At 37.9% G+C, this 22731-nt stretch overlaps 3 protein-coding genes across 3 annotated transcripts in view; 2 read left to right on the top strand and 1 right to left on the bottom strand.

The window, feature by feature from the left end:
- Positions 1–891: 891 nt before the first annotated feature.
- Positions 892–3485, top strand: bag2 (BCL2 associated athanogene 2). Its single transcript, XM_038737340.1, has 3 exons — positions 892–1142; positions 1524–1633; positions 2515–3485. The coding sequence occupies exons 1-3, from the start codon at positions 1021–1023 to the stop codon at positions 2907–2909; spliced, it is 627 nt and encodes a 208-aa protein (XP_038593268.1). The 5' UTR covers positions 892–1020; the 3' UTR covers positions 2910–3485.
- A 1557-nt stretch (positions 3486–5042) lies between these two features.
- rab23 (RAB23, member RAS oncogene family) lies at positions 5043–11883 on the bottom strand. The gene is made up of 7 exons (XM_038737339.1): positions 11460–11883; positions 8878–9111; positions 8327–8412; positions 7872–8028; positions 7689–7771; positions 7497–7589; positions 5043–7412 (listed from the first exon to the last, which is right to left on the bottom strand). The coding sequence occupies exons 2-7, from the start codon at positions 9030–9032 to the stop codon at positions 7279–7281; spliced, it is 708 nt and encodes a 235-aa protein (XP_038593267.1). The 5' UTR covers positions 9033–9111; positions 11460–11883; the 3' UTR covers positions 5043–7278.
- Positions 11884–14319: 2436 nt separating this feature from the next.
- Positions 14320–22731, top strand: part of prim2 (DNA primase subunit 2) — a 35369-nt gene continuing 26957 nt past the window's right edge. The window contains exons 1-6 of the mRNA XM_038737674.1: positions 14320–14421; positions 15393–15542; positions 15656–15768; positions 16869–16963; positions 17068–17188; positions 18222–18317. Of these exons, the coding sequence (XP_038593602.1) occupies positions 15398–15542; positions 15656–15768; positions 16869–16963; positions 17068–17188; positions 18222–18317 (570 nt within the window). The 5' untranslated portion in view covers positions 14320–14421; positions 15393–15397. The remainder of the gene's footprint in view (positions 14422–15392; positions 15543–15655; positions 15769–16868; positions 16964–17067; positions 17189–18221; positions 18318–22731) is intronic.

Genomic DNA, 22731 nt, shown 5'->3' with positions numbered 1-22731 from the left:
TTGTGTGTATTTAATTATTTTATAACTCTATCAATATATAATAATCAATAAAGGCCATTTCCCTCACAGATCATACTGTAGTTTGCAAATCCCATGTTTGGGCCGTTTGCTTTGTGGCTGTAGATTTATGCACAGTCCTCTGTTGTGGAGACTTGACACTTTGGTGTGTCGACATGTGTGCTATAGATGGCATCGGTGACGCTGCAAAATGCCGTAGCTGAACTTGTGACCGCAGTGGTAACTGCATCTCCAGTTGCCGTCTCCAGTTTCATTGCAGACTTGTATGTAGTCCTTCCAGATCTGCTGTCATATAGCATAAACCCCTCATTTAGATGTAAAGGCATTAATTTATAAAACCTTCAGCTAGTTGTGTAGAACATGGCTGATGAATGTGGGTCATTTATTTAATGTATATATAATATATGCAATCTTTTATTCTAGTAATTGATAGAAATTAATATGACTAAAATGGTTCAATAGTAGGTTAAACTGCTAAGAACAAAATATATCATTCTAGGCCGACTAAACTTTGACCTTTTTATCTTATCTTCCAGGTACCATAATAACCATTTAAAATGAAAACCTACTCTTAATCTAGGGTTCCCAAAATTGAAATACTCCAATAGACTAATTTTATAAAAGATTTGGCTGATTAACAACACATACAGCTCAAGGAAATCAAAAATCCATATCGCAGAACAGGCTATTATAGTCTATAAATTAATTAACTTTTCCATGATGTTCAAATTTTCTGAGATTCCCCTTGTTTTTCTGGGGACCCCTCGGAGTTTGTCAGGGACCCTTCAGGGGGTCCGCGGACCTGACGTTGGGAACCACTGTTCTGGGCTTCTCGGGAAACTTCTCCGAGGACTGAGTGAAGGAAGTAGCAGCCCATGTTAGGCAATGTTCTCCCAGGGGCGCTGCTGCTGTCAGCTGGACAGCTTGGAGTGTTGATCGCACACGGGAAGAGTTTCTCTCCGGGACGGATCATCATCATCGTAACAATAATCATTCGCCCTCATGGCTCAAGCAAAAATACACGCGAAAATGAACGAAGCTTCCTGCGCGAAGTTCAGCAGGACACTGTCCATGGCAGATCGCTCCGGACGACTCCTGGAAAGTTTGGATCAGCTGGAAATGAGGTACAGGCCTTAGCATGTGCAATTGAAGCATTAGTAGGCTAGGTATATTGTATGGCTTCTCGCATATTTTGCAGTAAATGCAATATATAACGCATTCCTAAGTAGACGAGAGAGAAAGGGGTTGTTGCACTGATTAAAACTGCAGCAAGCCTATTAAAGTTTTATGAAAATACAATAAGAGGGTGTAGGTGGGAATCTTAACCTGTTGTAGGATAATTACAATATTCATCCAGTAACGTGGATTAGATTCTGATACTCGGGTGGTTGAGTTATCATTGTTATCCCGTTACAACAGCCCGTTATTTCTTATTTATTTTTACAGTGAAAGGATGTGGTTGTAAATGGATGGCTGTGGTCATGTGTTGTCTCTTTGTCTGTCAGGGTGGAGGCTTTACGCGAAGCAGCATCGGCCTTGGAGCAGGAAAGGGAGTGCCTCCTGGAAATGATTCAGTCCATCCAGAACGGACAAGAAATGCGTAACATCTGTCCTGGTGAGGCTGCGGACTCCCACAACTTCACTGTAGAGGCTGATACGCCTTGTCTGACTAAATAGTACTCAGTGGTGTTTTCAGTGAAAGTGTCTTTGTAGCTGCTCTGATTTCACTGTAACATTGTGATCCAGTGAGGTTATGCTTTGAATGCTATGTTGCTGGGCGGTGTTGTTCAAGAACCTCAGGGGATTTAAAAAAGGAACAAGGCAACAGGATTATTTGTGCCCTGCCAAGTTCATATCATTAACATATAGGCCTACTTGATATTATAGGATATACTGAAAGGGTTATTAGGTCTACATTCAAATAGGCCTACCAACTATATGGATCCCAATTTCATCATTTCCCAAATGAAGTAGCCTATGTCCACCTTACATCAATACACTAGTCACCATGGTCTAACCATACAGGGGGTTGGACATTACATAAATAATCTAATGCAATCCAGTGCAGTGACCCAAATACCACCATTGTGCACCATATAGTGTATTATGTTAAAATGGCAAATAATACAATATGTGGAAACAATATATAATATAATGTAATCTAATTACTTCATAATATTCACAAATGTAGAGCATTAGCAGGGCCGCCCTGTTGGATTACGTTTCATCAAATTTTGGGCTGGATATTTTATGTGTATTAAAATAATCCCATTCACCTGAGCTGTGTCTGTGTGGTGTGAGTGGACTGGAGCACAAACATGGAAACTCCACACTGTGAGGATGAGGGTAAGGATTTGAAACCAGAGTCTCCATGCCTTGAGGAAACACTGAGCCAATGTACAGTAGATTGCTTAGGTGTTTTATTATTTTGTCCACCAGTGTGTTTTGTTCTTTAATGATGCAGCAATGAGTTCTTTCTTGTTTTATATTTTATAGGGGAGAGAGAAGAGTTAGAGTTAACTGCAAACCGTATAATGGGCCGTACGCTGTCTGTGGAGATCTCTGTTGGCACAATCAGAAACCCCCAGCAGGAGGATGCGCTACGCAAGGCCACGACTATCATTGATGAAATAGTGAAGAAGTTACTGGATGACGTGGATGCCAGCCGGCAGCGGCTGCTGGCCCTGCATGCAGCCTGTGTGACCGAGGCACCGCCCGTCCCCATCGACCAGAAGTTTCAGGCAATAGTGATCAGCTGTGCTCTGGAGGACCAGAAGAAGATCAAACAGAGGCTGGAGACTTTGATGAGGAACGTTGAAAATGCTAAGAAGAACATCAAGATTATGGATCACCAAAAACTGGAGGACCCAAAAGCCAATGGCTGTCAATAAGACTGGTCACCAAAACACAAAATATGTCTTTAATGCCACTAACCTCACAAAGACCTCTTTTAATCATGTAGGCCTACTAATTTAGAAGGTCTCCACATGTAGCAGCAAACAAATCCGTATGGGAAAATTACAGAGATCCTTGGGGTAAAAAATCCGGTGAAGCAACAAACACCATCATTCTCCCTGAACAAATATTACAGTGATTTCTCAAGTTTTACCTTCAAAACATTGTCATTCACACAGACCTACTTAATATGGATTGTTTAATATATATACTCAATCATTCACATATGCACTTAAGTAAGACTTAAGTAAGTAAATAGTGCTCTGTTGGAGTTCACTGGTTATTGGAAAATACAGTGCTTGAAAAACAATTTATCCAATTTTGAAGTATCTTTTTCACTCTCACCTTTTTAAATCAGGCACTTGGTAAGAATTTTTGGATGTGCATGTTGGCTACTACCTCTTCAATGAAGGAAACACAAATCACATTAAGCTGTAGGTTTTAGTAAATGTTTACACAAAGCAGTTTTTATGTCAGATCATCAAATAAATAAAAAACACACTGTCTAATAAGTACAGAAGTCGTTGAATATGTCAAGGGTGGACTACTGTCAAGGTGTCACATTTATCAGTTGGTTTTCAGAGGACCTATTCCACATAAGTTTTAAGAACAAAAATGAACCCTTGTTTCTGTCTTGTTTGCACCTAAAACCATCTAGCTCATACACATTCACTTACTTGTACATAAACTTACACAGAAATAGGCTACAGTAGATGATGCAAGTACCTTATTTATTCAGGTTAGTCTATAAACTGTATTCTGTTAGCATCAAAGACTTTGCTAAAATGGAGACCTAGCTAAAACAAGCAATAGTAACGTAGTGTTAGTGTCAGCAATACTGACCTACAAAGGCATTATATATTACTATATAAAAATATTATAGCATAGAAATGTGTAATTTCTGTGAAAATAAATTTGCAGTAACTACAAAGCAGACCTAACCAAAATGCAGTAATGTTATCTGTCTCTCAGTATTCTTCGCTAAAGCTAAGTTATTGATTGTCCCGTTATGTACAGTATGTAAAAATATTGGGGGTGGTGATGGGGCAGTGGATAAGACACATGCCTTTGGTGTGAGACAGGGGTTCAATTCTCCACTGACACATCCACCAATGTGTCCCTGAGCAAAACACTTAATCCCTAGTTGCTCCAAAGTCGCTTTGGATAAAAGTGTTAGCGAAATGAATAAATGTAAATGAAAATATCCAAGTGACATTTGGGTAATTCAGTTGATTATTCCACATAATTAAACACGGCAGCAGCTAAAAGTCTAGAAGAAAAGCTAAACTGGTAGCTAGCTCAGCAGATCTCAGTAGCTGCTGTCCAAATCCAAGTGGATTTCATATGATTTGGTGGTTATGCTGCCTTTACTTCAAATATTTAAATGTATGAAATTGTAAATGAATGTGTGATGTTGATACTATATTACTACATATTAATAGTACTTAGAAAGAAACATAACCCCTTGATTCCTTGCTATGGACTGTGAAAATGTATCAAACTTATGTTAACTTTCAAGCTAGGTAAAATGGGGGCTAAAAAGCTGAGAACACAGTGAGGATTATCCAAAGGCAGGGTGTAGTATCTGCATTTTGTCAGGTAACGTGTGCATTCTTTAGTAATGATTTTTTTGGTGGGTTAAAAGTTTTTGTCATAGTCACTGCTTCTACATGTAAAGCATGTAACATGCTGCCTTTGTAAGGCAAGCATAAACATCTTAGTAAGTTTGACAATAACTTCTTAAGGTCCACTTACTAGCTTTTTCAGGAGCTTTCAACCACATTAGCATGTTCTTCCTTTGTGGTTGGAGTTGGAGAAAATGGCCACCTGCTGTGGAAGGGTGATGTGGTTGAAAGCACTTAAAAAAGCTAGTTAGTGGACTACTAGTGGACTACTTTTTGCAAAATTGCTGTTTCCATGATCGAGACTGAACTTCCACACCAATCTTGGTTACTTTTTTAACATGAATGTGAAGACTCTCACACCATTACAGTCCACATTGGCGTGGATAACTCTAGCCACAAGCAACTAAGCAAAATAAATGTCAGTCGTTTAAATTACACACTCAATGCCCAAGAAAAAAGTAAAGTTTTATTTATGTCAGATTACCATCAACCTTCTCCCCTAAACATAACATCAGGGGCAAAGCTGTGTGGACAGACTTAAAGTTGTGATACATTTTTAGCAGTTAAAACAAAAATCCAACAGTGAGTGTTTTTTCTGTCAGAATGAAAGCATACACATCCATCTAAATGTGTGAAATTGGTTCATGAAGTAATTTAAGAAAAAGCAGATTAACAGTAAGACAAAGATTATTACAACACCTGAGTGACAGCACATAAGTATGGTTAGTTGTAACTTATGGTTCTTTAAGATTATATGCCATCTTAATGGTAAAGTGCACTAAATCCATTCAGTCAAAAAGCAAAAAAGGCGAAGTAAACACAATGTTACAAATAAAAGAAAGCATTATTTACAGATTTACTGAGCAGGCAATTTTAAACAAACAGCAAGAGGAGGGATTTAAATGCTTCCTGGTGGTCAGTGGGGGAGAATGTAAACATGGACAAGGCATTGTGGCGTTGCAACCATGATTGGACATTCACGGATGTGGAAAAAAGGCTTGCATGCATTACAGTTATGCCACACACTTTTCTTTTTTCTCAAAACAGCACTGTTCACAAACAGCCAAATGAGACAGCTTGAAATGTGAAACAATCTTAGTACCCATGGAATAACTGGAACACATTTTAAGCCCCCTTTTGGGATTTTCACAACAGACAGTCCCATCTGAACTTTAATTTGAGATAGAAATTCATTTGAATCTGGGAAAAGCCTCTAGCAGAGATCTGAGACCAGTTACTAAATGTTTTTTAAAAGATACAAATGTGCATGCACATGTATTCCCAGATGTCCTATGTATTCTAACTCCATGTAAAATATGTAGAATTGTAACTGAATTGTAGGAAATTAAATAGAATACTTTTCCACATCGTCACATATTTCTTTGTGCTTGGTAAACCGGCATCTTTCAGATAATCAGTTCAAGAATTTCTTTTTAAAAAGGCTTGATGCAGACAAGGCAATACGATACAGTTCAGAGATAGCTGTATTGAGGACTGAACATTAGTTTGGGAGATCTTTTTTGGAGTACCCTCACGTAGTGAGGGGAAATGTTCTTGCATATTCAGTCACACACAAGCAAAACATCCAGTCCTGGTGGTGGTCAGCTTTCAGTACCTTCAGAGAGCAAGGGTTTACGTTCTACTCATGACTACATACTATATAATGGTATTTACTGAATAGAAATTGATAGATACTACAGAAACCAGACAAAAAAATAAAAACTAAACTCGTGTACCATGTTTAGTGTTTGAAATGTTAGAAATAGTGAACTCTGAACACATAGGTAACAAAACTTATTTACTGAGGCTAACCAATGAGTTACCCAAAGCTGTACCATGTAAAATGTAAACAACTGCCATCAAAAACATAGTGCTCTAACTGAGTGTGACTTGAGATACTATGACTCAAAGAGCAGAGTATCATTAATTCAGGTCTTGTTCTACATCTCAAAGGCCTAGACTTTGTGAAAGTCTCAGAATTTGGTTAATAAACCTGAAAGTGTAGTGTAAGCAGACGACAGATGACTATTTAGTGTCAATAGTAATTGATATTTGGTTATACATAGAAGCACATTGTATTCATTTCATGTTACATCCACATTGCTGCAGTATTCATGTTTAACTACAGCTCAGAAAGAGGAGATTTGGCACTGTGTCAACACTTCAGTGAAAATATCACTCAACACTGTTTTTCTGATTCGTACAAAAATACTCAGAAATAACTGTGGCTCCGACAGGGTTTCGTTCAAGATAAACAGTATAGTTTGAACTATATTCTGTTGACAGTTTGAAAAATATGGTACCAAATAATCTGTGTCTCTTCTACAATACATGCAAACATATTGCACAGTTGAAATGTCAAACCGTCTTTTGTTTTTTTCATTAAAGTCATGACACAACAACATACAGAAGCTATAGCTGCAGCTGTTGTTTAAGGCAACCACAAGAAGAGGTTGACAGGTTTTGTGCGCAGATCATTGATGGAAATGCAAGGCTTAATCAAAAGAAAGTCAATCATCAATGCGGGGAAAGAATTTAGGATTCAGATTAAACATCAGGTTATTAAAGTAGTATATAGTAGTATTTCCCATTCTCTAAATGTGGCTACCTCCACAGAATAAAACAATGACCAATCTAGTTTGAGAATCAATAATCAGTCACTAAAATTAGATGATTTTATCTAGAGTAGGCTGCAGCTTCCAAAAGGATTTTTACTCTTCTTGGTCCTTTGTTTGTTAGGTCGCAAAGTGATGACTTCTCTGCCGTTGCTGGAGCTCTGGTTGCAGACATTACTACTTGTGGTATTAAAAACACCTTCGGAAAAAGACAATTTTTGAGTGATGCCACCCTATTAAAGACAAAAACTTAAAATGTAACATGTACAGAAAGACTCCTTACCTATTTTATTGCTTGTTGTATGGACCACCTCTGTCTCCTCTGCCGTTTGCTGTTTGAGTCGCTGAAGATACTTCTCAGCCAAGTACTTAAAAACTAAAAAGACAGAAGCGGCAGAAATGTTATGACAGGAACACCCAGAACGAGACTGTTTCTCTTGCATTACACGAGTTGTCCACATTTCCAGTTACCGACCCTCGTTGACATTAAGATCCTCTTTCACTGAAGCTCGATAAAATCTCAGCTTAAGCCTTTTAGCCAAAGCTTCTGCCTCCTCGCTGCAACGCAAGAAAATACAATATTTCTTAGTTCATGATAAGTTATCCTTCTTTAATTAATCCGTATATTACCATCTGTCCTTACTTTACTGTAACTTACTTTTTTATAACCGTCTCTTCCAGCAGGTCAATTTTGTTCTGCACTAAAACTGTGGGAATATCTCCGACCTCTGCCTCCACCTTCTCCCTCCAGCTGTCAATAGCCTGAAATGACTCCCTGTCTGTGGTAGAGAAGACTAGCACACATGCCTGGGCACCTGGGACGCAAGACAACACACAGACAGTTCATGTTAAAGATGTTCATTCTTTAAAAAATAAATAAATAAAAAGGACTTAATCTATTCAGATATAAATATGATACAAAATTGATCCTCCTCCAGGATGTAAAAACACTGTGTCAACTTCTTACTGGACAATCACAGTGCATGTGCTTTGGTTGAATGCCACGCTGCCATTCAACAACAAAAACAAACGTGACGAATACAATCTTGACCTCAGGCCTCAGGGAGGACAGTGACTCAAAGCAGCCGTGTTATATTAGTGGCGGGGTCTTACCACGGTAGTAGGCCTTGGTAATGGCATCAAACTCCTCCTGCCCAGCGGTGTCCCACAGCATTAGTCGGACCTCTTCGTCATTTACACTGTAACAATTAGGAGGGGAAATGATCTAATCAGCAGCACAGCACATCACACTAGTTTTTCTGTTGTATTCTCGTAAAACAAAACTTTTTCTCTCACGGTTTCCTAAGTAAATTAACTTGCTTATAAAATAAGTAGTTTTTGCAAACAATTCACAATGTAGTACTTTGATATTTCACTGTGTTTTGATGAATTAATAAAAATACTTTAATATACAATATACACATTTGTTACACCAAAATAGGTTTTCCTGGTCACTCCTAAAGGATACAATATTCACTGATTATGCACCTTCTGGGATCTTCATTACTGTATATAAAAAGTCTTTACTGGCAGATGCGGTCTGTCAACTTTGCAATAAGTTGAGAAGAAAATTGTCACACCGTATGACTAAACTGTGGTTCCTGGGAGTTTGGTATTGGCTTAATTGCTAAGAGGAATAAGATTGTCTGTGAAAAGTTGCTTACAGTATCTGCCTTTCCAGGAAATCCACTCCAATGGTCTTTTTGTAGTCCCGAGTGAAGATGCCCTTGCAGTAACGCTGGATCATACTGGACTTGCCGACAGCACCGTTGCCAACCACGACCACCTTGATGGCCACCTCCATGTCCTCCTCCAACATGGTGGCGACGTCTGGCTGGTTTTCTCAGTTCCACTCAGCCTGGGTAGTTTCAGTGATGTGACACCAACACATATACCACCTGATAGTGTACAACAAACAAAACATTGATGTGTGACACATTTAAATACTATATGTAAAACACATCCAGCAGAAACAGCAATATGTAGTAAATCAAATATGCACAACTTCATGTTTGTTACTGTGTAAAGGTTGGTGATACAGATGTAAAGCTCGGTTTCAACTCTCTGACCTCTATTGGCGATAAAATATTTAACGTTACTTTAACTTTCAGTTCATACACAGAATACTTAAGCAGTAGCTGTGGCTACTATAAATGCTACGCTTGTATTGCCCTGTAAAATCTCTTTCCTCAATCAATTAGCCTAACATGGATTTCTTCTTGCTTTTATGAGAGAAACTGTTTTCTTGCATCTAGATGCTTTAACTTTTTTTAGACACCAAAATGAACAAATCTGAGACAGCAAACTGATTAAACCATGGATGAGATCTGTGCATCCACAAAACCTCTGCCTACAAAATATAAAAAATGCTAAACTATGACTTTTATAAAATGACACATTAACACACCAATAAGTGAAATCTGGTAATAACAACCTATTTCTGATGCAGTACAATCACACATAAAGATACAAGTACCTTTGTATTACAAGCTACTAGGACTGCAACATATGTTGAGTTTTTTATTGAGTCATCTTATTTTTCAATAAATTTTAATTTAATTTTTCTCAATTTTTTTATAGCTTGTCTAATTTGAAATTCAATTATTTTCAGCAATACAGGTTCCTCACGAGAATTAAATTGGGCAAGGAGTTCACTAGTAAAGGGCTTTAAATACACACTGACTGGAATTTACTGGAACTGTTTATGTAGTTTGAAGCGACTGTGCAATGTGTTTATTCTTCCATTAGCACTGAGAGCAGCAGAGTCCACATAGCAACTGGGTCATCCACAGTTATGTGTGTGTGTAGCTGCTGAGTGCAACGCTAAACAACATATTGAGGGAAAGCTGTTCCCAGCGGAGACAGACAACCTGCTGTGCAACTGTGGTGTCCAACCGCCTGTCTGGATTTGAGTCACAATATGTATTGCAGTACAAAATATTATTCATCAGCTACGATTGAGGCTGCATGACGCAGCAGTTGTTTTAACGCGCAGGCAAAACATGCCTTAAAATAAACAGCCAGCTCTTTATCTGTACATACTTTAATATGAAGTTTTCAATTAGTTTGCAGCACCTCTGCAATTGCTTAGTCTAAGTCATGTAAAGCAAGCAAGGTTACACATTTGCAGTTCTCTCATATAACTTATTGTAATAACTTCTAAATGTGTTGTTTTAGGGTCACAGACACTGAGTGAAAGTGGGGGGTTATAAAGCTGGCTACCTGCTGATATTTATATTTGGAGAAGAGTTGACCACTAGTTTTAGAAAGTCCGCTAGCACACACAACAACTGAAACTTTTCTTACAAATATTGTGCTGTTAACATCAGTAAAAGGGTTGTGCAATGAATTAATAATAATCATTTATTGTCAATCACTGTAATCTTGTGGTAAAATCTAACAATACAAGGTCACTTAGGGACTTATCCCACAATAATTTCTAAAATACCAATGACACTTCCACTTCGACTCCACATTACCAACTCCAGAATAATAAACACCAGTTAAGACATTTAAAAAAGTACTTTTCCATACCTGCACTAGCCTATCTATATTGTGGGTTTTCTGGTTATGTTTTTCTACCTACAATGAGATCATTGCCCTATTCATACTATACATATTTTAAAGACATGAGACAGGATCTGAAATATACACCTATCCACATAACATGGTAGCAAGGTATCATGCATTACAATACACAGGTGCAAAATTAACGTTTTTGTCCACCTGTCAAATGGTTAGTGAATGTTCAAAGTGTACCGGCCACTTTTTAGATAACTATTTTGTTTTGGCTGGTGAGTGAAGGAAATCTACCAGGCATTTTGCATATTTCACCAGCATCTGGCTGGTATTTCACCAGCATCTTACTTTGTGTAGTATGTAGACGATAAAACTCCTGGTCATGTTTACAGACTCAATGTTAATTTACCCAGGCCTCAAGACGGGACACGGTTAGAGGCACAGGGAAGACAAAAATGTTACAAAACCATGACATGTAACTACTCCTTTCTGTTGAGGTGTACTATTGCTGTAGGTAATTCTGTGAGGGGATGAAATATTTAAGTTAGTCAAGCTGTCATTCTGCTGTATTCCCTCAAATCAGACTCCCTTGCTTTGGTCAAGGTACGACCTGTTGAACATCTCTGGGGTCTTGAGACACCAGGCAGTTGCTGGTCCACTCCCTGACTAAGGGAAACTGCTGGAAGGACGAAAACCTAGCAAAACCGTCAAGTGGGCAGTTTCTTACCTGTTAAATCGCGTTTCAATCATCCAGTGTCCGCCAACATTAGATGAGCTAAGTTAACCAGCCAGCTGACCTTAACCCACAATCACATCCCTAACGTTACCGCCTCCCTCCGCTCTTCTATGTGGCAAGAGTCGCTAGTGACTCCGCTGCTAAGATGACCTAGCTAAGCTTAGCCCCTCTTCACAGAGAAAAAATGTTTCTGCTCCGCCCGTTAACAATATCCAGCTAGTGACAGTACAGGCCCGAGGTTCTCCGCTTCAAAACGGCAGATAAAGTTTAATTAACGTCGACAACTGAGTAAAATTTGTGATATTTGCGGGATGAAAAGGCACTGCTATCTATCAGCTAACTACGTCGCGCACGAGAGCAGCTAACCAGGCTGCTGGCTAGTTCGCAAGTGTTTGTTGCTAGGCAGCAGAGGCAAAGAGTACATCACGATTGCAAGAGAGTTAACTGACAAACTATTCCGTCTCGGACTTTTCCTTCCTCCTCTTCTTCTTCTTCATCTCTGTGTTTATTGGCGGATCGCAACCAACTTTAAAGGTGCATCCGCCACCTACCGTATGTGTAGATTTACGGCATTATCATATCTGAATTCTACTTTTTTAAAAGTTATATAAATAATAATAATATTACACCATATGTCCTAACGCTGTCTATAGGCCTATTATAAAATCTATCAACCTCTTTCTGATTTGCCTGAAGTCCTGTGTTGAGCTCAATATTGATTTTAAACTCAATTCCTGCCCTATCTAAAACCTCCCTTTCTGAATTACATTTCTTACATTGCATAATAATGGGCTCAACATCTTCTAAATTGTTACAATTATCTGTTTGCCCTTTCCCCATTAAACATAATATAGAGTTTATCCCTGTATGCCCAAACCTTAATCTTGTAATGATGATTTGCGGTTACGATATTTTCCGCTAAACTGTTTAAAATTAACTGACTTCTGTATGTTGTGATAATGTATGCCTTTATTATCTGTATCTAATTCGTTCTGACAAGTGTTCTCCACCATAGCCACTTTAATTACTTTAGTGTCATCTTCTTTAAGAGCCTTCTTTGCCAACTTATCTGCTTGTTCATTTCCTTTTACACCCACATTAGCAGGGTTCCAACAAAACTGCACTTCTATAACCATCTTTTGTATTCTTAATAGCATAATATGCATTTCTGTCATTAGATCTCCAACAGATTGCCTTGATGACAAACCTCTGAGAGCTGCTGCTGAATAGGAGAAGATTACTGTTTTTAATGGCTATACATGCACCACTGAAGACCAAAAAATATTGTAATTATTTCTGCATAAAATATTATAATTTATCAGTCAATCTATGATACATTTTGACATTAAACTCTGGAATGTAAATTCCAGGTCCTATGTGTCTATCATTAGGATTTCCTTCCTTTTCCTTCTTCCTCTTCTTCTTGATGTTGTTTGGCAATTGGTAAACAGTGAAATAGCTCATTACCATCACCAATAAAATAGATAACATAGAATAACATTCATATCCAGAACTACTATGCAAAATACGACATAGGGTTAAATAAAAGCTTAATTGGTCTCTCTGAGGCTCTGAATCAGGCCTTGTCTTTTACCTTCATTTACTCATTATATGTTCTAAAGGACCATATCCTGGCCTTGCATGTACATTCAAGGAGAGGAGAGGAACGGAAAGAAAGGAAAACAATAAAACAATATCACAGCTGTGACATACCCTACATATGTGGACAGACTAATATAATGACTATAATAACAGGAAAAGGTTAAGGATAAAGAGCATATATATATATATATATATATAATACAATACAATAATAGTAATAGTACAAGTATGTATAAGAGATTAAATGTAAGGAGTAACAATTTTCTGCTATTAAAGCTATTTCCTATAGGTTTTTCCACTTTAAACAATATGCTGTACTACCAAAACCTTAATATGAAGATTGTTGTTTCCTTTTTCCTGCTTCCTTCAATGGGCCTACTTCTCATTTAAGTTTACTTTGACTTTTTTGAATCACTGCCACCCTGTCCTCTCTTCTTCCTTCTGCCACCATCCCTTTAATCACACTCAAACAAAAACATACTTTAAACTTCTTTTTTAAATGTATTTATTTATTTATAAAACTTAAAGCTCTAGGGCTACTCTTTGTATCTTATGAGCTCATCATGTTTTTAATATTTAAAATAAATGTTCATGTGAAAGGTAACTAGAAAGTATTGATTTCTAATAAGGAAAAAGTACAATAACTCCCTCTGAAATGTATGGAGTAGAATTATACAATTTGCATTGTATAGTCTAGTATAGAGTAGAAAAATGGAACTACTGTTATATCCTTGACAGCTCCTTGCTGCAGAGTTGTTTGAGTGTTATGAATAGGGCCTAGGTAGCCTAATAGTTATTGTTCTCGTAGGTCCACGCTCAATATTTTTCATTAACTTTGATTAATCATTACAGAAAGCTTCTCTATAAATAAATATACGGGTAGCTAAACGTGCTACATATTAATGTATTTTAAAAAACCGTTTTTCAGTCTATGTGTAACCTTTTTATATGCAGTCTAATGGTAACCCTACATGTTCTGGTGCGTTTGTTACGTAGTACAATTGCCCCCGTAAGTCCCTGTTGCACCCGGCGAAACGAAAAATTCATAAAAACGACACAATGTATAAAATCATGGTTTATTTTGAATCGGGGCTTCTGCGGCTACACGGCTGGTGAATATGTATAACACAAAAGTGGGAAGTCTTTTCTTATCATATCTGTTCACAGAGGTCATCGTCAGCGGGAGAGATATGGCGGCCCGGGCGGAACAACTAAACGAGCGCCCACCAGTCTACGACAGGGTTTCTCTTCCTGAGTTGGCTGAACTCGTCATCGTTTACCCGCGTTTGGTGGACAGCCCACTTTGTTTGGCGGGACTGAGCTGAGGACAAGCTGTTCCGTCGTCTCATCGGTAATGTAACGACAATACAATAATTTAAATGTTGCCCCAGTACTTGTCGTATGTCTTGTGAGGCGTCGTTGACATTGTTTAAGGTAGTTTACTGTATGTTAACTAGCTTCTTTCACCACGAAGAAGAGTATGTTTGTGTTGTTATTTAACGTAAAGTTAATTGGTGCTGTGGTTCTTGATAACATAAGCGAAATGGTCTCTTTTACAGGCAGAATTAATGTTGTTCTCTGTCAGGGGTAACGTTAACTTACAGTTGGTTTAATGGAGAAAGAGCTAACGTTAACATATGCAACGTTACCACGTATTGGAGAAGGGTTGCTGGACCCAGTGTAACACAACACATCGCTAGCTAGTACCAACAGGTCAGTTCAGTTGTCTTTGTAGTGGGCTCACAGTTGCCAGGTTTTGTATCCTTGCTAGAGTCAACTTCATAATGAACCATATGAGTTTAGTGAAGGCAGCTTTTTAGCCAAGTCACTGCAGATTAAAACACATGTTGATAGAGAGAACATAGATGAATAGTTTCTTGGAGATGCCGTAACGTTATCTGCTGCACAAGTTAAGTTGTACAGGGTGCCACTTCTGCACAGTCTGAATGGCACAAAGTTAACTTAGTTACAGAGGTTATTGTTAATGAGGGTCGCAGCGTCTTATGACTTGTCAGACCAAATAGGGTCAATGCATGGCTAATTGTTGACATTGGTACCTTTTATGTATTAAGTCTGTTATACACTCCCCCAAATGACAGGATGGCTGAAACTGTTACAAACATATAAAGTATGGTACAGAAGAGAGACGATTTGTGTACCTTTTATTAACTTGTATTGAAGCTCACAATGGTCTGTACCTCACTGTGTTTGCATTCTCTAAATGAAAAATTGTAGTTGCATATACATGAGTGCTAACGGTTTATTATCTGGTGATACATTATTGTACATTATTAAAAACATGTTCTTTTCCCTCACCATCAGTTACCATGCAGTTTTCCAGCAGAAGAAAGAAGGACATTACCAGCCCTCAGGCGGAGCTGTATGGACATGCTCTGCAGTTCTATGGGCAGCCTCCTCTCGAAAACGTCTCTCTCACTGAATTTGAGGCATTCGCTGTGGACAGACTGAAATGTAAGGCTCATGCCAGTCAAAAATTAAATCGCGATGTTTTCTCTGCTGTTGTAAAAATCCATTTTTAACGTGTATTGTTGTTGACATAATGTCTTCTTTGATTACCACTGCAGTGTTGAAGACCATTGAGAATTTGGGAGTGAGCCACGTGAAACTTTCAGAGCAGTACACAAGGAAACTGGTGTCTGAGTTTAAAAACCTGAACTTCCCTTACAGACCAGAGGTTGTGAGTATGAATAGCACGACTTACATCAAAATAAGTCATCATCATGATCACACCGCACTGATCCATCGTATATATGTATGTAGTTAGTGCTCTCTACTGAGCTCCATTGTGCTTGTGGTTGCCTTAAATTATACTTGGTTGCAAATTTATTAGGTACACCTAGCTAAAAATAATGCAGGGCTGATAAACGGGCAATCTCGTATCGATGCACTTTAGTTTGGAGGTTTACTGGGGGTCAGAATTTAAATCCTGGTTGGATTTTAGTTTGTTACTCAGGACTATCTAAAGTAATCACTTTTATGTGCTGTTTCTTTGAACAGCAGTTTTGCCCTCACATTCAAATATTACACAGCATCAGTTTACTCTCAGCTCAGAACAAAAACCTCTGCATGTCTCTCTTTTATATAACACTGTGACTCTGTGTGCACAAGACAGCTCAGTTTGTTCCACACTTCCGCCACTAAAATGTTTATTGGACATAACCTGTAATCTCAGTTTAAATTGTAAATATCAGTATGAACCTTAAGACACGTAGGATCAATGAATTATTGTCTCTTTCACTCACAATGTAATTGGTCGCACTGATGGAACATAAGTCTTTTAATAAGTACATTTTTTTCTGAGTGAGCAGGATCCTGGTGCAGGTGCACAATATAGTTTGAGAGGGAGTTTAAAAAAAAAAATAAAAAATAGGTTAGCTATTCAGCTAACTATATATAGGTAGCTGAATTACCATAGCCTAAATGATGGAGGATGGTGTACAGGTACTGTAAATATGACTGTAACCCTTAACCCTTATTTAACCAGGTAAGACCCGTTGAAATCAGCAACCTCTTTTACAAAGGAGACCTGGCCGAGACAGCAGCATAAAAAGGTCACAAACAGATATACATAAACGTGTCTACTGTAGTTAAAAAGTACACAGTACACTCTTTTATGTGTGTATATATAGTCACAAAACTGCTTTTAAAAATTTGGCATTTTAATTTAAAAAATTTTTAAAAATATACCCAACAAGACAACAGAAGTAATGAAGAAATAATGATTTTAAATGAAATTGAATTTGTCATTAAAATACTGGATCTCCTTTACCCATTAAGGATGACAGAAAATCTCAGAGTGGACCGAGTGAATACGAGAAACGAAGGAAGGACCACATCTCCCACTTCATTCTCAGACTAGCCTTCTGCCAAACGTAAGTCTGTAGTTTTTTTTTGTTATTGACTAAAAACGTTGTATGGAAATGGGTTTTGTTCTAATGCAACTGAATAAACGTTTATTTCCAATAATATCTTAAAGGGAGGACCTGAGACGGTGGTTTATACAACAGGAAGTTGATCTTTTCCGCTTCCGCTTCAGTGACCTGCCTCCAAAACTGAAGCTTGAGTTTCTTCACAGAAATAACCTGCAATATGACACAGTAAGTTTTTCTTTAAAATGTTTTTGAAAGCCTGTTTTTCTTTTTTCTTTTAATGTAAAAAATACAGTAACTCAAAAGATCATTCATGCTAAAGCTACAGTATTCTTAATTATTCTTATTATTTTTTTTTACCTGAGGTTTACCTATACTTATCTGGCATTCTTATTGGTTAACCTCTGTCCACACCTAAATGTAAAGGCCTGCGTACTGATCTGAACAGGGGACAATCTGAAATCATCAATCAATTCTATTCTGCAACAAATAATCGATTAGCTGTTTACTATTTAATTATCATGAACTATTTTGATAATTAATTGATTAATTGGTTTGAATAATTAAAAGAAAGTACAACTACTCTGATTCTAGCTTCTTATATAGGAATATTTTCTGTTTTTTTTACTCCTCTGTGACAGTAAACTGAATATATTTGTGTTGTGGACAAAGACATTTGAGGTTGTCATCTTGGCGCTTTAGGCAACACTGACATTTTTCACAATTTTCTGACATTTTATAGACCAAACAACTAATTAATTAATTAATAGAGAACATAATTGACAGATTAAATGATAGTGAAAATAATCCTTAGTTGCAGCCCTATTACATTCCCAATTTAATAGCCGAGTGTGTAGTGAGAGACCAAAAGCCAACAAGCTGTCTCCACTATGTTCACTAGATGGAGCTGTTTTATCACTAACCTCCTGTATGAGTGTTTAAGCCTCATTAAGGAACAGTCAGAGTAATCCTTATCACATGGGAATAATAACAGTGTGTTAAGATTCTCTTTTACTTTAAAGTGTGTCTTTAGACCCACCACCGGAAAGCCCTACGGAAGATTTTCCTAAAATGGAGGGGAAAAAATCTATTTAATAATTCATCAACACATAATGTGTCAAGCAAGGATGAAAACGGTGCATTCATCTGATAAATGGTGTTTGGTTTCCATGAGCATCCACCTTCAATGTATTAACACTGACACAGTTCTGCCTTCGCAGCTATTCACTGAAATTCATCATCCTCATCAATAACTTTTCAGATTAGTGTCGAGGAGAAGAAGGCTCTGCTGGATAAACTTGTCAACTCCAGTTACGCCGTCAGTGGAATCACTGTGGAGGATCAGGACTTCTACAAAGTGAGTTACTCATCTCTCTCTCTCCTCCCTCTCTCTCTCTCTCCCCATTGAGACTACTAAGAATGTTAAGTGCTTATGCCTCCATAACACCAGTGTTTCTATATACATTATTATCCTACAGTTTATATAATCCTTCAGTTCTCACATAGTGAATGACATTTTCAGAAGCAAGCCATCTAGACATGGCACCGTTAACTGTTTTAAAATTATTAATATCTACAGCCAAAAGATTTTCTTACATTAAAATCACCCTCCTAACTGTAATTATCTTCAAAGTAAGTCTTCCATTTACTATGAAAAGCTCCAGTATTTCCCACATGAGTCGGAGGATTACTGCTTGGTAGGGCTGGGCGATTTATTGGAATTATTTGATATGTTCAAATATTAAAGTACACACAGCGACAACAACGCAGCTAACAAAATGAAGTTCTCTAACACCTTCACCAGCTAACGCAGTCCATATGACTATCCTGTGTGCCACCTGTGTAATGTCAAAGTGCCGTTCAATTTTGATTTATCGTTGTTTTATTGATACTCAGGTACAGCTTCTCCACCGTCTCAGTCACTGTAACTTACATGACCCAATATACAATAATGCAACATAATGGCATAAAGGACAATAACACGGTGGAAGTTCAGTAATGTTACTTATTGCAGTCTGTTATACTAAAGGGTGGCAACAATCTCATTTATAATATTCAGTCTTGCTCACTAAACATTTTTGTTATCATCCAATAAATTAGCTATGCTGACATTGCTGAGCCTCTCCGATGAAAGATACACAAATAGTTATTGAAAAGCTGTCGGCTAAATGCAGTCAATGTCAGTGTAGCGTTATCATGCAACAAGCATTGATTAGTTCAACGTCAAGCTGATAGAAACATTACTGTATTGTCACAGTGGGAGTCTCCAGCATCTTTTGTGATGTTGTCTCTGGTGTGTCAGAATATAGTTCGAGCATGTGCACAAGCACATGCTTAGGAAGTTGGTGGAAAGTGGTCTGAAACTGTACAGCTAGAGGCCACTGAAAACTACACATGGCTCCTTTAATTAATGTGCAGTATGATAAGATGACCATATTGTCATGTTCGAGTTTTCAGTGTTTCCGCTGATTACGTGACAGTGCGCCTGCGCAAGCTTGGAGAATGACTTATGGAATTACTGTAGTCATACGTCACCACCCCGTTTTAACAACTAAGCACTTTTGCAACTTTGAGCACAAAATTAAGCTATTTGTCAATAAATATTTGGTGAACTATGTGGGTAATCAACATTGTAAGGAAATAACTCAGAAAAATATGAAATATCATAGAAATGTCAAAATACACTGGAAGGGGGCTTTAAATCTTCTGCAGCTTTCCCAGTTATGTTTGTTCTTACTGAAGCACATCATAAGACATGGTTAAGCTCTGAGATTGAGAACATGACCACAAATACTGACAAATACTGAATATTCTGCTGGCAAAGTGTTATTTATGTAGATCTCTTCCTGTATTTGAAGCATTTAAAATGCTCACTTTTACAAGACTGCCTATCATGTTTAGTTTTTTTACTTTCTAATTTAAATGCTTTGCTGTTCTCAGTAAATTGTAATTGTAGGTATTGTAATGAACTAATATGTTCTGCAGATGCCTGTTTGAACCTTTGTGTTCGATAAAGTGGGAAATAAGATGATTAGAAAACCTTTTTTTCCTTTCACTTCAGCGGTGTAAACAAACGCACTCTGACTACTGTACAGGATGACGTTCAGGCACAGGTAGAGCCTAGTAGAGCAATGTTTACAAAAAAGTGCAACAGCATTTTAAACAACTGCTGGCTGTATAAAACTACATTGAAACTTGGAACAACCAGGGGAAGCACTTTTTGTTTTCTGTATTGATTAATTTTGCTGTGTGCCAAAGACGGGGCCAGTGGAAACACTATCGAGGCCCTGTGCTGCGGTCCAGCCAATCAGACAACTCTTTTTTCCTCTCTGGAAGTTTACTGCATCTTTCCCTACGCACTGTACTCATTACGATCATTACGATACAGCGTTACCAGGTCAGTGTAATGCCACAACCGTACAGAAGTCCACAAAGTCTACCGCTTGCTAGAAAATGGTGTTTACCATGAAGACGCCTGTCTGAGTTTTGTTGTGGGCTGGAGTTGGGACCAAATTTGACGGAGGCAGCCGCCTCGCAATTCTCTATGCAGAAGCAATTTCATATCATGACTGGACCAAAATAGTCACGTGACACACAGAGTTGGAAGACAATAAAATAGGTGTACTGTAATATTTACAAAGTGTAGACCTACAGCGTGCCATAACTTTAGCAGTGTTTCCCACAAATAGACTTTACATAGGCAGGCCACCCATGTATATAAACAATTAAATGGTATTAGGCAACGTTACAGGGTTTGAGGAAAGACAACTGAAGGGAAAGGGATTTGGGTAGTGAGTAAACACTAAAATAAGGTGGAGAATAAAGTACAATTAAAATTATGAAATAAGAAATAACCTACTAGAAGTAGAAATGCTCTATTCTACACCACGCTCACCTGCTGCTACAGTTTTGTTACATTAGTAACGTAATGGGAGCTCAACAGGCTGTGGAGCAGGCGTGTCACGGTGCCAACATGAGAGAATGTGGATGTTTGTTTATATTTTTATATTTATTTTATATTTTAAAGTATTTATTTATATTCATGTGTCTCATTTGGCTTAATGTAATAACGGACTCTGAGCACCAATGAACTTTGTGCAATAACTTATATTTTTAGAGCATTTATACATGTGAGTGTGTATTTATACCTTATTGCTTATTTGGTGCATACATTTTATTTCTTATTATATCTAATCTAGCCATCTATCCATCCCTCTCTCCCCCCACTAGTAATTTTGACTGCAAAATATGTGAAAATAGGGCCCAGGTATAAATACTGAAATGACCCTTTAAGATTATAGCAAACTAATGTGTAACATGTTAAATGAACCCTCTGCCTACATAATTTGGGTCCTATTCAGAGGTGGCCTTTAAGATATCCAGCTCCACCACCAAAATCGGTAGAATTTACAGAAAAACATATATCCTAATGGTGAGAAATGAAAAGTTGTTAATCCATATAGTTGGATTTCTATTGTGGTAATTTCTGCCTTTTGTCCAATGTTGGACTAATTCCCACACAAACTTTCTCATTAGTGTCACCCATAGGGATGGGGATCGAGACCCGGTTCCAAAATTTCTCAGAACTCGAAAATCAATACGGTTCGAGCTTATCGATACTGCTATCGAGACTTGCGGGTCCTATGATGTAACGTTAAGTCTCGAGCATCAAATCTAATTTAATTTGAAATGCTATGCATAAGAAAATCATCAGGGTGCAGTCTCTGCCTGCTCTCTGTCGACTACATTCACAAACACACACACACACACACACACACAATCGTGGTGGATTACGGTGAGGGTTAAGTTAGCTCCAAACTACTGTAACGTTAGTTGATGACAGCTCCGCTCGTTACTGTAAGTACGTGCAAAAAAACCTTTGCAAGTAAAAAGACAATACTTTATCAATACACCTGTCTGTAAGGTAACGTTAAACATGTAGAAATGGTTAATTAAATCATTTCTGTCCTCAGTCTCTCATCCTGTATGTTTTATACAAGCACAGCTAACGCTGGCTTGACATTAGCCAAATGTTAAAACAAGCTAAATAGAAAGCTGTCTGTCTGGAGCAAAGACTGGTCTGTAGTCTTTAAAACTCAGCTGATGGCTGAGACAAACCAGCCGCTCCTCCTCCTACCTGGTAACATTACCTGCAGCCAGCGAGAGAGGAGGGACTGATACAGACTGATGTTATTTTTACTAAATGTCACTCACTACTGATGACTGTGATGTCAGATAAAGTTATTGAGTTACTTTGCTGTTGTAATGTTGCTGCACTAGAAACAACATTTAGCTGTATTTAAAATATTAAATTAAAAACAACCAGGCAGTTAATATGTACACTTTAATATATGTTTATTTATCTCAAGTCATATGTTATCTCAATATATAATGTTATCGCACATTGAATATTTTCCTCATACCGTGCAGGCCTAACGTTATCCCATGCCTGCATGTTTGGTCTGGTCTTACCAAATAACCATCACTAAATAATAGTAGTGGTATCGATAAAGAATCGGATCGTTAAGCAGTCTCAATAAGGGTATCAGTATCAATAAAAATTAACGATCCCCATCCCTAGTCACCCATACTGTGTAATCTCAACCTGCCCAAGAGTACCAGTCAGGCAGTTTAGAGACTGTCTGGTCTCTTTTTAAAAATAAAACATTGATTACATTGAAGTAAAACACTGATCTGTCTGCCTAGTCGTATTTGTTTTTCTTCAACTCCCCTTCCGTCGGGCTTAATATTTTCTCAGATGGAGACTGACC

This window comes from Micropterus salmoides, unplaced genomic scaffold (assembly GCF_014851395.1).
Source record: "Micropterus salmoides isolate LMB-PRFRI ecotype aquatic unplaced genomic scaffold, ASM1485139v1 Ms_hic_scaffold_22, whole genome shotgun sequence".
In the NCBI taxonomy this organism is placed as follows: domain Eukaryota; kingdom Metazoa; phylum Chordata; class Actinopteri; order Centrarchiformes; family Centrarchidae; genus Micropterus; species Micropterus salmoides.
The sequence above is the reverse complement of the archived record's forward strand: the minus strand, read 5'-3'. Positions and strand labels throughout refer to the sequence as shown.

Excerpts from the sequence above, each read along its gene's own strand:
- bag2 (XM_038737340.1), top strand. The coding sequence starts at position 1,021 with ATGGCTCAAGCAAAAATACACGCGAAAATGAACGAAGCTTCCTGCGCG. Across the intron at positions 1,143-1,523 it reads TTGGATCAGCTGGAAATGAG|GGTGGAGGCTTTACGCGAAG; the intron begins GTACAGGCCTTA and ends TTTGTCTGTCAG. Across the intron at positions 1,634-2,514 it reads AATGCGTAACATCTGTCCTG|GGGAGAGAGAAGAGTTAGAG; the intron begins GTGAGGCTGCGG and ends TATATTTTATAG.
- rab23 (XM_038737339.1), bottom strand. The coding sequence starts at position 9,032 with ATGTTGGAGGAGGACATGGAGGTGGCCATCAAGGTGGTCGTGGTTGGC. Across the intron at positions 7,590-7,688 it reads GGATCTTAATGTCAACGAGG|TTTTTAAGTACTTGGCTGAG; the intron begins GTCGGTAACTGG and ends CTGTCTTTTTAG. Across the intron at positions 7,413-7,496 it reads TACAACAAGCAATAAAATAG|GTGTTTTTAATACCACAAGT; the intron begins GTAAGGAGTCTT and ends CTTTTTCCGAAG.